This window comes from Cladophialophora immunda, assembly GCF_000835495.1.
Source record: "Cladophialophora immunda strain CBS 83496 unplaced genomic scaffold supercont1.1, whole genome shotgun sequence".
Taxonomy (NCBI): Eukaryota; Fungi; Ascomycota; class Eurotiomycetes; order Chaetothyriales; family Herpotrichiellaceae; genus Cladophialophora; species Cladophialophora immunda.
This window is the reverse complement of record NW_015622541.1, coordinates 4,101,998-4,114,681: the sequence shown is the minus strand read 5'-3', so window position 1 is coordinate 4,114,681 and position 12,684 is coordinate 4,101,998. Positions and strand designations below refer to the sequence as shown.

General features: G+C 52.3%; 2 protein-coding genes across 2 annotated transcripts; both read right to left on the bottom strand.

Annotated features, from left to right (window-relative positions):
* Positions 1 to 896: 896 nt before the first annotated feature.
* Positions 897 to 5,271, bottom strand: PV07_01202 (uncharacterized protein). Its single transcript, XM_016387712.1, has 3 exons — positions 4,967 to 5,271; positions 2,334 to 4,908; positions 897 to 2,283 (listed from the first exon to the last, which is right to left on the bottom strand). The coding sequence occupies exons 1-3, from the start codon at positions 5,059 to 5,061 to the stop codon at positions 1,360 to 1,362; spliced, it is 3,594 nt and encodes a 1,197-aa protein (XP_016254640.1). The 5' UTR covers positions 5,062 to 5,271; the 3' UTR covers positions 897 to 1,359.
* A 140-nt stretch (positions 5,272 to 5,411) lies between these two features.
* On the bottom strand, positions 5,412 to 12,200 carry PV07_01201 (uncharacterized protein). Its single transcript, XM_016387711.1, has 3 exons — positions 12,070 to 12,200; positions 10,728 to 11,920; positions 5,412 to 10,678 (listed from the first exon to the last, which is right to left on the bottom strand). Exons 1-3 carry the CDS (start codon positions 12,134 to 12,136, stop codon positions 5,696 to 5,698), a joined length of 6,243 nt encoding a protein of 2,080 aa, XP_016254639.1. The 5' UTR covers positions 12,137 to 12,200; the 3' UTR covers positions 5,412 to 5,695.
* Positions 12,201 to 12,684: the final 484 nt, after the last annotated feature.

The following is a 12,684-nucleotide window of genomic DNA, read 5'->3' as shown; positions in this document are numbered from 1 at the left end:
TGCGAGGCTGACAGGTGCCGCACGGGCGACGGGTGAATCTCATTTGGGGCCGGAGCTTGGGTTGGACCTTGCGGCACCCGTCGTTGAGGCACTTGATTTGTGCCGACGAGTTTTCGCGCGATTTCTTGCCGCAGTCGGGGCATTTCCATTCGATTGCTTGGCGGTAGCACATGTTTTGTGTTTTGGGAGTGGGAGTGGGCGGATTGGAGAAATGCAGGTCAATGGAGAGAAGACCGGCGAGGGAGGCAGTTGACAGGTCGACTGAAGGTGGAAGAAAGAGCTGGATGAGTAGAAGGAGATATTGGAAACACAGTGATTTGAATGTTGTGAGGAAGTTTGGTGTAGTTGATTTGGCTGTGTCAGGGCCAATGCTGAGGATGGTTTCAATGCGCAGGTGATTTTGAAAGAGGCTTGCAGGAAGGAATGATTACCCACAAGTCAATGCTTGCTGGAGGTTTTAAGGCGCAGATCTGAGAATGAAGAAGCAAACTACCTGTAGGTGATATGAAAACTCACTTGAGCTGGTGGTGCGCGGGTGACAAAATGCCTCCAAACCCCCAGCCGCCTTGACGAGGGTGACTCAATGAGAAGTCATGCGTATTCACTACCTATTCACTCACGGCCTCCAAGAATGACAGCATTGAATAGAGACAATGAATGAATGTCTCACCTGCACAATAGCATGTGGGTGGCTGGTGATCCCCCCTGCCTGCCTGCCGCTCTAGCAAGTGAATCGTCACCGCCTCTGTTGAAACAATTTGTTTGACCAGGGAAATCAGAGTGAAGTGAAAACCTTGACACCTGGATCTCCATTGTTGGGTATGAGACTTCCAGGCCCTGATTCATCTCCAACGGCCCATGATTGAAGTGAACTGAAGTGAAGCTACAAGGAGTGGATTTCGGGAGGGAAGGCTAATGGTCAACGCATCTGTTTTCTGTTTGGCTCATCTAAAGAGTTTCTCATTGTTCCCCAGCTGCACAGTCCCGCCGGACGATCAATGCCAACCGTGCTGACTGGCATTGTTCCGTTCCCCCTGGCTGGCAGGCTGCATGATGGTGGAGAGCGTATGCAGGGCGTCAAAAGGTGCCAAGACAACAGCGGAGCGGGAGGGGGGCGGAGGGATCTTGGAATAATGAGTTCCAGACTTGGCGCCATCGGTGTCGCAACCCGACATCGCTCCCATTCCCATAGAGAGACGACACTCTTGATATCCTTGCAGATCTTCCTATTCCCTGCTTTTGCAAGCCCTCTAACAGGTATACGAGCCCAGACCCGGCGATAAGCAATCGTATTACTCCTCATCCTGGGGTGTGTCTCCTCCGTGCACCCCACCTTGTCCCGAGCTTTGGCTTCTGACCCTAACACAATCGCCTCAGCTCTTCTCCCCACGTCCTCACCTCCTGTACGGTCACTCCCAACTGCTCCTCCGTCAGGCCACCTTCCCCAATAACTCCTTCCAGTTCCTCATCAGTCATGCTCAACAACGCTTGCTCCAACATCTCTCCGTCCACAACTCTGAACGGTTCATCCTTCTCCGACACCTCAGTCCTCCATGCCCGGAACTTACTCCAAGGCATATAGCCTGGGGCCTGCACTCGATTTGCCAATGCGGACTGCAAGGTTAGAAGCACGTTCATGAAACCTGGATTGATGGTTGCAAGCATGTATATCGCACCCTCAATGGTCGCCAGGAATGCCCGCGGAGTGACAATCGGTCCCTGACGCGCAACCTTGGAAGCAACCGACTTCTCTGCGCCTCCAAAACGGCGACTATCCGGGCTTGAAAAATCCTCGGCCTGCTCGGCATTCTTTGTGTGGTTGTTTTGGTTCTCCCTTTGGGCTGTCGGAGTGAGCGTCAAAGGGACAATCTTGTTGACAACCTCCCCCAGCCGGAATTCTCCCGTAACTTCCAGCCGGCGGTTAAAGCCACTAGCACCGCTGCCATCCTTAACCTGCCTAAGCATGGTTAAGTTGCCTTCCATATCGGCAACAACCCATTCATTTTCCATGATGACCGCAGTCGCCGAAGACCAAAGCGTAGCAAAATGACGCGATATTTCTTGCAGAGTGTAACCTGTCGAGGAAGACGGGTCGTGGATGACTTGAAGGATGGACAAAGATTTCATCAGATCTGCAACGGCGATTGAGGCTGGTCTACGAGGAGTGGCAGGCATGACGGCAAGAGACAGCGGGTTCGTTGACGTGCGGTACGTGGCCAGCTTTTCCAGTTTGAGAGAGTGGTCTCCTCTTGTCGACGAGGGCACCAGTCCGTAAAGAACGACCTTCAAATCGTCAGCAGCTGCAAAGCCTCGACAAAAGATCAAGAACCTACCGTTTTCACTAAGCCCGCCACAATCTTCCCCTCGCACATAGCCAGACTCCTACACGCACCCTTGACCCTGATTTGAGTAACTTCCTCCAGCCTGTTTTCTTTATTGACCTCATACACAAGTATTCGGCCTTTTGGACACTCCTCGCCCGATTCATTTTCCTCGAGAAGGCTTGTCCCCACCACAAACATCTCACCGTACGCACGGGCTTCATTCTCCGTCTCGAAAGAGCCCGTTGTCACAATACACTCTACCAACTCTTTCTCTTGCAGATCTACCGAGTGCAACTCCTTGAAGCTCACCTCATCCGCAATCTTGACAGAGCTCATTGTGACTTCCGCATTGTCCTCGATGGCTCGACTGACACAGCCCATCGCGAACATCTTAGCCTTGGGTTCGTAGGTGAGACATCTCACTGTTTCGCGAACGGGAAGCGTTTGCAATTGAGTCGTTCTCTCCGTTCCGATCAGGGCCAACTTCAGCTCGCTTGGAGTCGCTATAGCAATGGCCCCGGGATATGCTTCAGAATTGAAGCTACACACGCGAGAGGCACTATCAGCGTTTACCGCTGAATAGATAATGCGACCCTCGGAGGAATATATCAAAGAGGGCTGTTCGCACGAAGCGAATATATTGGACAAGCCTGATCGGCTGTCTTTGGGTAGTTGTTTGAAGAACACGGGCTCGGTTCCCAATAAAATCCTCGTCATACCGTACAGAGAGTTCTTCAAAGGGTCAAACGAATACGACAGAACTGTGCCGTCGGCCATTGCAACAAACAAAGTCAGAGGAGCGTCAGGCAGGACGTTAGCAACCAGGACTGATCGTGGAATATCTGTACCAGGGCTGCCAACTATTTGTGATTGGAGGATGTCGAGGGAGTGTAGGTCAAGGATGGCAACAGAGGCAGTTTGCCAGAAGGAGACGATACAGACGTTGCTCTGTGTGTCTGGAACTGTTACTCCTGATACTTGTGAGTTTGGTGGGAAGGTCTTTGAGACAGTAGGTTTGGCGTCGCTGGTCGCGATGTGGAAGACATGGAGAGTGTGGCCGCCTTCCACTAGGAGGAGATGGACTGAATTTGCACTTGCGGCCGTTATCTTTGCCGCAGCATCGGGTGGTTTCCATTCCAGGGTCAGCATACTCGATTCAAGATCTGTGATCCGGAAACCGGTCTCATAGACCTGGACGAGCTTTCGGTCTGGAAGATTTGTCGCAAGGAGCGTTGGCTGGGAAAATTCGAGATGATGAAAGTCGTCGACTTCTTCAACTGAGGCTTCCGCATCAAACTTGAATATTCGCGTCTCGTTGACAAAAGACACAAGCAATGTGTCCTGCGTGCTGTCCAGCCCTGTTGAGCTCAAACCCCACAGGTCGATAATGTGAGATAGCTCGCCAATCGTACCGATCTCTTCCAGACCAACACCACTTCTGACACTTCGAATGCTCCCATCCTGCCAGGCTCCAGAGGCTGTCACTATCCTGGCCTGACCAGAAGAGAATTCGGGCGCTGCGCCACCTTCGGCACCTCGACCCAGATCCATGATTGTGAAGTCTAGGATAGGGGCAATATTGGGGAATGTCTGGACGATGCGAACCCCTTCCTCTTCGATATGCACAACTTGCGAATCGCCCGCATGCGAACCCACAAAGACGTAGCCCTCGTCGAGATATATCAAGGAAGAAGCCTTTGAGGTAACTCCGACAGGGTCTAGTCTCCACGATATCACTTCGGAAAAGCTAGTCTCGATCATCAAAAAGAACAATTTGCCGTAGTCGTCCGCAAGGAGCCATCGCCGATCGTCGACGTTGGTCCAACAAGTCCATATCGTCGAGCTGTCTTCTAGAGGCTGAGTAACGACATTGCTTAAGTCGCGGTCGACGTAGCGAATGGCGTGGTCGCCTAGAATTAAGAAGCCTCCGTACGGAACCGGGACGGGAATGAGATGGCTCACGCCCTTATCGAGCTGGTCCCCCTTGAGTTCGGCCACTCTCTCCAGATCTGCAGATGCCTGCTCTCCACCCGCACGGTACTTGAGCTCTCTCAGCACCAGTTGCGGGGTCTCCAAGTTGTCTTCCCACAAGATAGCCAGCCTCGGATTGTCCTTTGAGTCGGGATCCATTTCCAGAAAGGCAGATGACCTTGTCAACAACTCCTCAATTCTGACCTGGACCGGCTCGCCGAGGGCCCCGACCTGAGTGTTGGAAGTGCTTTCTCTTTTGACCCGTTTGTTGGAAGGCTGAACAAAGGGCAAAACTGAAATTACTCCATCGTACAGCTCCAGCGTCATGTACCGCCGCGTAGGGTCCACATGGCATCTGTCCGACTCTTGCGAGCTGCGCAGGACCTTGTCCGCCAGATCCACATAGCTCTGCTCTGTTTGCAGCTGTTTTGTCTGCGCGTTCCATGAACAAGTAAAGTATTGGTAGCGATCGGTCCCGACAAAAAGGTGGTCGGTCTTGGAAGACTCCGGGCGGAGCTTCTCGAGTATGGTGATGTAGCCATAGACGGTCTTCGTGTGCAGCAGGCTCAGGCCTTCCGGCCCTTGCTCGAATATTTGGAGTCGATTCGCCTTCCTAGATCATGCCATTAGCGTATGGCCTATCAACAGGCAGGCTGGGAAAGTGTGCTCACGCGACAATGAGTGTGTCCGTGGTAGGCTCCAGGAAGTTCAACTTGATAGCATGCCGTACACCGCTAGGAGGGTGGATTGGGACAATGTAAGACATCGCGGGTCTTATCCAATGAGTCGTGATCTGATGATGGAGGGGCAGTACATTCGCAATTCATCTCCCGTGGCGAAGGAACGACGCGACGTGTGCGTGATAGAGGAGAACCCAAAGTAAGTCGCTTTATTGCAGAGTGGACGCCTCAGCCTCGAGGCTCCAGGATTGTGAGTGGTTGTCAGTTGGTCGTAGTTGAATCTTCTGTCGAGGTGTGTTGCGTGAATGGTCCGCAGACTTGGAGAGGTGCAGGCTGCGGATGCGGGGAAATTGTATGGACCGACTGTCGACGCGAGGCGCGCACAGCTCCTCGATATCGAATATAGTGCGCAGTTTACCTGAGCATTATTCAAAAGCTACTGTACATATGTAGTCAAGGGCCTGAAAGACTGATTTTAGTATTGCTGATGTACAAGAGCGCCTCCAGATATGCGCATTTCCTGCAAAATGAGGTTGTCACAAGTCGCCGTCCCTTGTCCGCTAGAGCCATTGACCACCACGCCAAACATCATGCCGTGCTCGTAATCGCTGTCCCATCCTATCCCGAGTCCCTCAAATGCCAGGCCTGTTGTCCTTTTGGTCTTAAATTCAACGCCATTGCTGAGTACGCCTCAGAAAGCGTCGGCTAACAAAAAGGATCTCAAAGACTTGATCCATCCACTTCTCCCCCTATGCCCCCATCAACACACAGCCACCACCACTCCAATGTCTCATATCCCTTTGACTTACTGTCTCTCTTTGCAAATCCAGACTGAACACACCACTGCATGATGACTTCCACTTCAGCTTCATCAAGCCCAAATCCAAAAGCCCTTGAGATCTGCGAGGCAGATACACCCGGCATTTGTGAGACGAACCCCATAACGCCGACAAGAACCATGTACCAAAGTGCCAACTGCACATTTCCATGAATGTCGATCCACATCGGGATTGGGCCCATCGGTTCATCTGCTTGCCCGCGGGGGACGGGGAGCTGGTGTATTTCCAAAGCGCCCGACCAAGGATCTCCAAACCAATACTCCATTGTCGGGGTGAGCTCGACACTGAAACCCAACACCTTTCTATCCATGTTTTTCGTTCGGTACCCTATACGTTCGTGATCCAGGCCATAACGGGTCTTTGGCACGTCCGCGCCCGGTCGGAGCCTGACTCGTCCCGATGCCATCAAGCTCAACACCGCCATCATCTCACCGTCAGATATATGCGCTTCTTTCTCGATCGGGACACTATTCCCCTTAGCAAACTCGTGGTCAAGAACTTCCGATTTGTATCTGACGGCACGACGCAGCATATTCGGAGTGACCATGCTGCGGTCTTCAAATCGCTCGAAGAACTTCCGGTGAGCTTCCCAAGTTCGCACACGCAATCCTTGCTCCGGTGGTTGATCATTGAGCTTCCGTTGAATGATCTTCTCGTCTTGGAGCAACTTCAGCGCACATGATAGAAGTGCATCGCATTCTGTCGTGGTTGGGGCAAGGGTGGAGAGCTTGGTCTGGGCTAGTTCTGCATTAAAAACCGACTCCGCAGTGAAAATGGTTGCCAGCACCCATGACTTAGCGACGCGAAGAGCTGGCTTAGCCATCTCCAGTTCGAAACCATGTTGACAGCGAAGGATGGCGGGTTGGGTCGTAGGATTGACAAATGTGCCGAAAACTGTCGATCTTGCAACTTCTTCCTTGACGCTCAGTGTGCTGTTATTCCATGCGAGATTGTGGGAGTGTTTAGGTTGGGTGAATTCCAAGGTATAGTTATCAAGCAACTCATCCCGGTTGGCAGGAAGGTATGCAATCCGCTTCAAGTGGAATTGGTCGAGGCTCTTCAAAGCCCACTCAACAATGGCACCCCAGTCCGTGGCTTCGATGTCGTCAAAGTCGACCGACGCTATCTCACCGGCCTGTAACGCTTCCAGGTACTTCAACTGCAGGTCCTCTGTGAGATTCTGTACATCAGAACTATATCGGGTTGATAGTGTATTCCAGCGAGCTTTGATAACTTCTTCCTTTTGACCGGGGAAGAGCGTCATCACAATCTGCCAGTTAATAAAACTCTGCATCCCACCTGCTAGCGTCCGAACAACAATGACAGCAACGGCAATTCGGTAAATCATTTCCTCTGGCATAGTCTGCAGCCACTTGGCACTTCGAGGGAGCTTGCGATTTGTAGTATGAAAGGCTGACAATTCCCGACGCCTCGATGGTGCGAAGCCAGAACCTCGTACCAGTCTTCTGCTTCGTTTAGGCGGAGGTAGAGGGACGAAGCCATGGCTATCTTCCGACATTCTGCGCTTAGACGGTCTGATGGATCGCCGAGGCCCAAGTCCAGGAGAACGCAGTGGCATCGATTGTGATTCTGTTTCGTCAACCGCTGCGATTCGGGATGCAACATTGGGAGATGCTTCCAGGGCGTCCACAAATGTTGCCCATGATTCTTCAGGCGGATAGGCAACCTCGAGCTCGTTTCCGTCCTCATCAAAATGTATAATGTTACTGAATTCAATTGTTGAAGGAAGAACCGACGCCTCATATAGGGCAGCTGGGACCGAATGATTGATGAAGGCGAACTTGGAGCGCTTCGACAGAGCTGCGTCGGGCTCTTGTTCTTCCCAGGCGCGGACTCCCTCAATCTCGCACGCAAAGCGTTGCCAGTCAATACCATCGGCTTGAAAAGCATCGTAGTCCAACTTGAGATCAGGAAGCTGCAGGATATCTTCCAGGGAGGAGGGGAAATTTCGCCATATTATTGGCCTTCCGGCTGGTTGAGAACCCTGCGTTTCAAACCTTCGTCGCCGCCGAACGGGTCGAAAGGCACTAGATTTCCAAGGATTCGCATCGGAAGTGTCGGAGCGCAATGCACTCACGGGGCACTCCTCCCTCCAAATATGGAGATGGACAACTGGAAGCGAGCCTAATGCCGGAACTCGTAGCGTGAGGAAGCCGGTTGCGGGTGTTTCTTGCACTGGTATTCTTGAAAGAGAAGGAGTATTTGTGCTTGTGCGGCTTCTCCTACCTCTACTGGTGCTGGAGGCAAACGTTCTGTCTGACACTGCTGACGATGCACGTCGTCTACTCGGTGGTCGCTCTTCGATGTCAGGTGTTGTGCTCAGCGCTCTTTTGTTGACCAGAGGAATACGGTAGCCTTCGTCTCTCCATTCAGGGGGAATGTAATCCGTGGGTTCCGCATCGATAATACTCTGCTTCACATCCTCGACGGCCTGAGAGAAAGGGTCAATGTGCGGTAGGAAGACGACCGAACGTTTAATCATGACTCCAGACTTTCCCCGAAACGTGAACATCACTTGTTTGAGCTTCCGAGACTCACTCAAGGATTTAATTGCTGTCTTGATGGTTTTAAGTAGGGGTCGACCCTCCCCTCCGGCTTCTTGCCAGCGAGGCAACGAGACGCGCTTGAACGTTGAAGGATCGTTTGGCACGACCCCTGACGTCTCTTTAATCAGTTGAAGAATGATTCTCCGGAAAAGCACATTAGCACCCTCGAAGTAGCGTTGTTTTCCCTGAGCCTGTCGGTTCTTTGGCTGCGACTCCTCTCCGGAATTCCCTAGTTCGGCAGACGCAGTCCTTCTCCTGTTTGCCTTTGACACAAGTTTTCTGGTGCCGGCTTTCAGCACAAGAGAACTGTTGTGTAAAACATTGTCCTCCACTTCTGCCGGGCGATCGCTCTCTTGCAGCTGATCACTCAAAGGAGGACTTCTAGATGCAGCAGCTTCGGTGGTTCCCTCTAAGAATTTTGGTGATGCCGATTGCTCAGAATGCTCTGCTCCGACCGATGGAACTCTTGTAACTTCTGTATTGCCAGCATTAGAACTAACATGAACAGCCACGCGTTCGTGACTGGAAACAGAAGGTTGAGCATGGTGAGCAGTTTGAGTGTTGATAGTGTGTGAGTATGAGATATCCGTCGAGTGCTCATTCGTGGCTGGGTGGTCGGTAGAATGCGACGGGGCCCCTACGTCGGATACTTCGGACTGTCGATTAACTGGCATTTGATTTTGAGGTTCGAAATCTGCGGCCGAGACTTCGGATGAGACCTCTCGAGATCCAGAAAGGAGACGAAGGTTCGGGGGTTGATCCGACTGCAACGATTCCATGGCTTTCCGCGTCAACCTCCGATTTCTGGTAGATCTAATACGGTGTTTCTCGGTGATGTCAGTCCGTGTAGTCGGGGCATTTGTTGTTTCTAGGCTGCCGTCTCGTTCTTGGGTATTCCGTTGCGAGCCTCTCCTGACCTGACCATTTCGAATTCTTGCACCGCTAGCGGAGACAGTGTCATTTATCGATGCGTGGGATGCGGCTCTGGCCGCGGAAGCGCCTTGGAAAGCAGGCTCGTTTTCTTCATCAGTAGTGTCCATAAAGACATCTACAGGAAGTTGAATATCAACTGGGTTTGGAGGTTGAGCAGGCAGTGCTATCGGGAGACCCGGGTCTTCATAGAAAACGCCCAATCTGGGCCCCGGTTTCCACTTTTCGTCGGCCTTGCTGGACGCAATCCGACTCTGGCGCTTCGATTTCCTAGGCGTACGTGGTGCTGATGATTGCATGTTTGCGAGGTTGGGGTAGTACCTTCTGAACATGAAGCTGTGTGATGCGCTGGAAGAGAGGAAGCGAAATTGATGGACGACATTCCTGTCGCTGAAGTCGACTGATGTTAACCGCGGAGTTCGCACAATCATTATCTGGGCCACTTTCTGGCTGTTGTCAGAGCGCAACCCTCTAGGAGACATATAGACACCCTTTGACGAACGATCAAAGATGGCTCTTGTGGAACGGATCCAGTCGTCGTTGATGTCTTCCGGAAGCATAGGGATTGGCAATCCAGCCGCTAATGCCTGGACCAGCGTCTCATCGAAATCTGCCGGACGACGGGCATACAGAGCAAGGGCATAGGGATCTTGGGCCGTCCCTTTTCTGGGATTGTCAGGATGCGCGCCGCCTTCCAGTCTAGCCTGCTTAAACTGCATCCGCCAGAACTTTTCTGTTCCTCGCATGTATTTGCGAGGACGCCCAATTACTATTTTCTCCTCGTCATCCGGGTTTCTGCGGTGTTTTGGCTGTAGTCGTCTTGGCTTGCGCGCTGCTTGAGACAAACGACGAGGCGTCCGATTCGTCGCACTAGGCGAGGCTGGCACCCCGTCTCGTATCTTCATAGCTATCCTCGTCCCTTGCTTGACAATGGTCGGCTCTCCATTGCGCTTTTTGACATCTCCAGGTGCAGCTGCCTTTATCAGATCAAAAAATGTGGCCTCGCCGCGCCGCAGCTGCAGACCCGACGGGGCTTGCAACGGGAATCCGAACTCATCAATGTCAACACGGGGTAGCGAAATCTCGTCACCATCGGAGTCAGCCTCCTTTTCTGCCAGCCTCTGAATTATTTGACGAGCTCCGGGAATTTCAGACACGTCGAGATGCTGGTCTGCCGCCTTCTGTCGAAAGACCTCCCACGAGTAGTGAACATACTGGATGATCCCCTCATGCCTCACAGTGGTCCGAACAATGGCCAGGTGTCGCAAATGCTGCGGCTGAATGATGAGTGACTCGCATGAGAGTCGGAGCAACAGAGACTCTAATTGGCGACGCACGAAATCACCAGTAGTCATTTTACGAGCATTCTTCTCGTTGTTAGCATTCCGGCACGCACAGAGGAATAGAAGATCATACCAGATTTGTCAGACCATCCGGACCTGCAAGTCGGACGGCATCAACAAGAATATTGGGCATTAAGCGGTCAGGGTTCCATCTGGCAGGTTTATAGACAGCTTCTGTGAACTCTTCATTTTCCTCCTCGGCCGCGTGAAGTGCGACGGACCCGTCGTTCCGATCTTCCGGGTCGGCGATAGATGCCAACTCCTCAATTGTTTGGTTCAGAGACAGCTTTTCCGTGTCGAAGTTCTCTAGGTCTACTGCGTCGGCACGATGCAAAAGCTGGACGAAGTGTCGGAGGTCATCAGATGTCGCGGAAGGTCCAACGGCAGTTCGAACTCTCTTGACGCACTTCAGCTTCTCGAGCCGACGAATAATCTTGGAAAGGACAGTCGACTCTCCAGAAGACCCCAGGCTCAACTGTTCCGCTAGACTTGTCTGGGATACAAGGTTGCGGTCTTCCAATACCTCGAAGATTCTGCGGACGACATCTCGTAAAGTCGAACCATGTTGTGGGAGGCTATGAAGCTTATGGAACGGTTCGGCGTGCGTCGCATTGCGGTGGGCAAACTTTTGCAGCGTGAGTCGGCTAGTCCGATTACCGTGGCGGAAGACGATTTCCTTGGTTATGTAGCCTTTTCTTTGCAAGGAGTCCGTCCGCTTTGGCACAGAGCGTTTGTCTTGCCCAGATACTCTCACAAGGTCTCCTTGCAAAATTCCAGCTGATCTCGCTGCAGCAATATGAGATAAGAGTTCGAACTCCAGAGGCACAACCTTGCTGACATCGGGGGCATGGCCGCATATAGCCTGATAGCTTCGCGCCTCGCTGACAGAGATTCGTGGACCCTGCGCTGCATGGGATTTCCGGGGTCCTGGTCGCTTCTTAGGTGTTGCGCTCGGGTGGTTTGAGCCTTCTTCTGACTCGGTATCGTCCTCGGCGGCTGTCTGCCTGTTGCTGGGACTAAGTGTAACGTAGTTCGGAAATTGTACCTCGACCTGGTCTAGTGATGTTTTGTTGTAGCGTCTATTGTCACCGATAGAGATATCCGGATGCCGACCTAGCCATGACCAGATCTTGGAAAGTAGTGGCCGATCAACCGTAACTTTTAAGCTTGGGCCAGCGCCCTCAGAGTGCGCATTAGGTCCTGGTTCGTCCTCTGGTCTGTCGTAGAATGAAGAGATGAACTGTGCGATATCACTAATGGTGACCCCTGCGCATACACCTAGAGGTTAGCATTTGTGATGTGTAAATGTGGGGCAGGAGCAGTGGTGGAATGTGAAGCTGGAACCGTCGCCACTGGAACCTCGGATCCTGCAGGGCTGGAGGGGAAATGTGTCGCGCAACCAACTGGCAACTGACCTCGACTTCCACTGACGGCAATCTCCTCGAGCAGAAACTCGATCAAGTCGTCCAGGCCCTTCGCCATCGTCTGTACTCCATCTCATGATGCGGTGAAGGGTTGGTGGGGATTCTGGTCGCTTGAGTCAAAGAGTCATCGTTTTGGTGACTTTTTTTTTCGCTCTGCGTTCGAGGTCCAGCGGCTTCAATTTTTGGCTGTGGCCTTGGCGACCACTGCCTCTGGCGTTGATTGGCCCAGACGGCGCTCGCTTCTTTAATACCCAAATAGCACGTGATCTTATTCATGACCATGAAAACCCCATTGTCTGCCTTCTCATTCGGACTAGCCGCTCGCCGCTTTCCTTATCCTCGGCTCACCTTCTGCTCTCGCTGCCTTCTGAGGGCTCTCGAAGTTCTGCCTTCGAGTCGTAGTCCGCGAGCCTTTGGCGTTGCCACTTCCTCTGGTCCAACATTAACAAACGTATTCTCTTTTTCTGGAATCCGGATGTGTCGTTCCGCCAATCTATCCACTCAGCTAACCTTCTCTCTTGGCCAAGCACATGTCTGATAGAAAAAGCCAGCACACTGGGTGTCCCACGAGGAGGAATACAAGATTTATAGGCGGTGTTGTGGGGC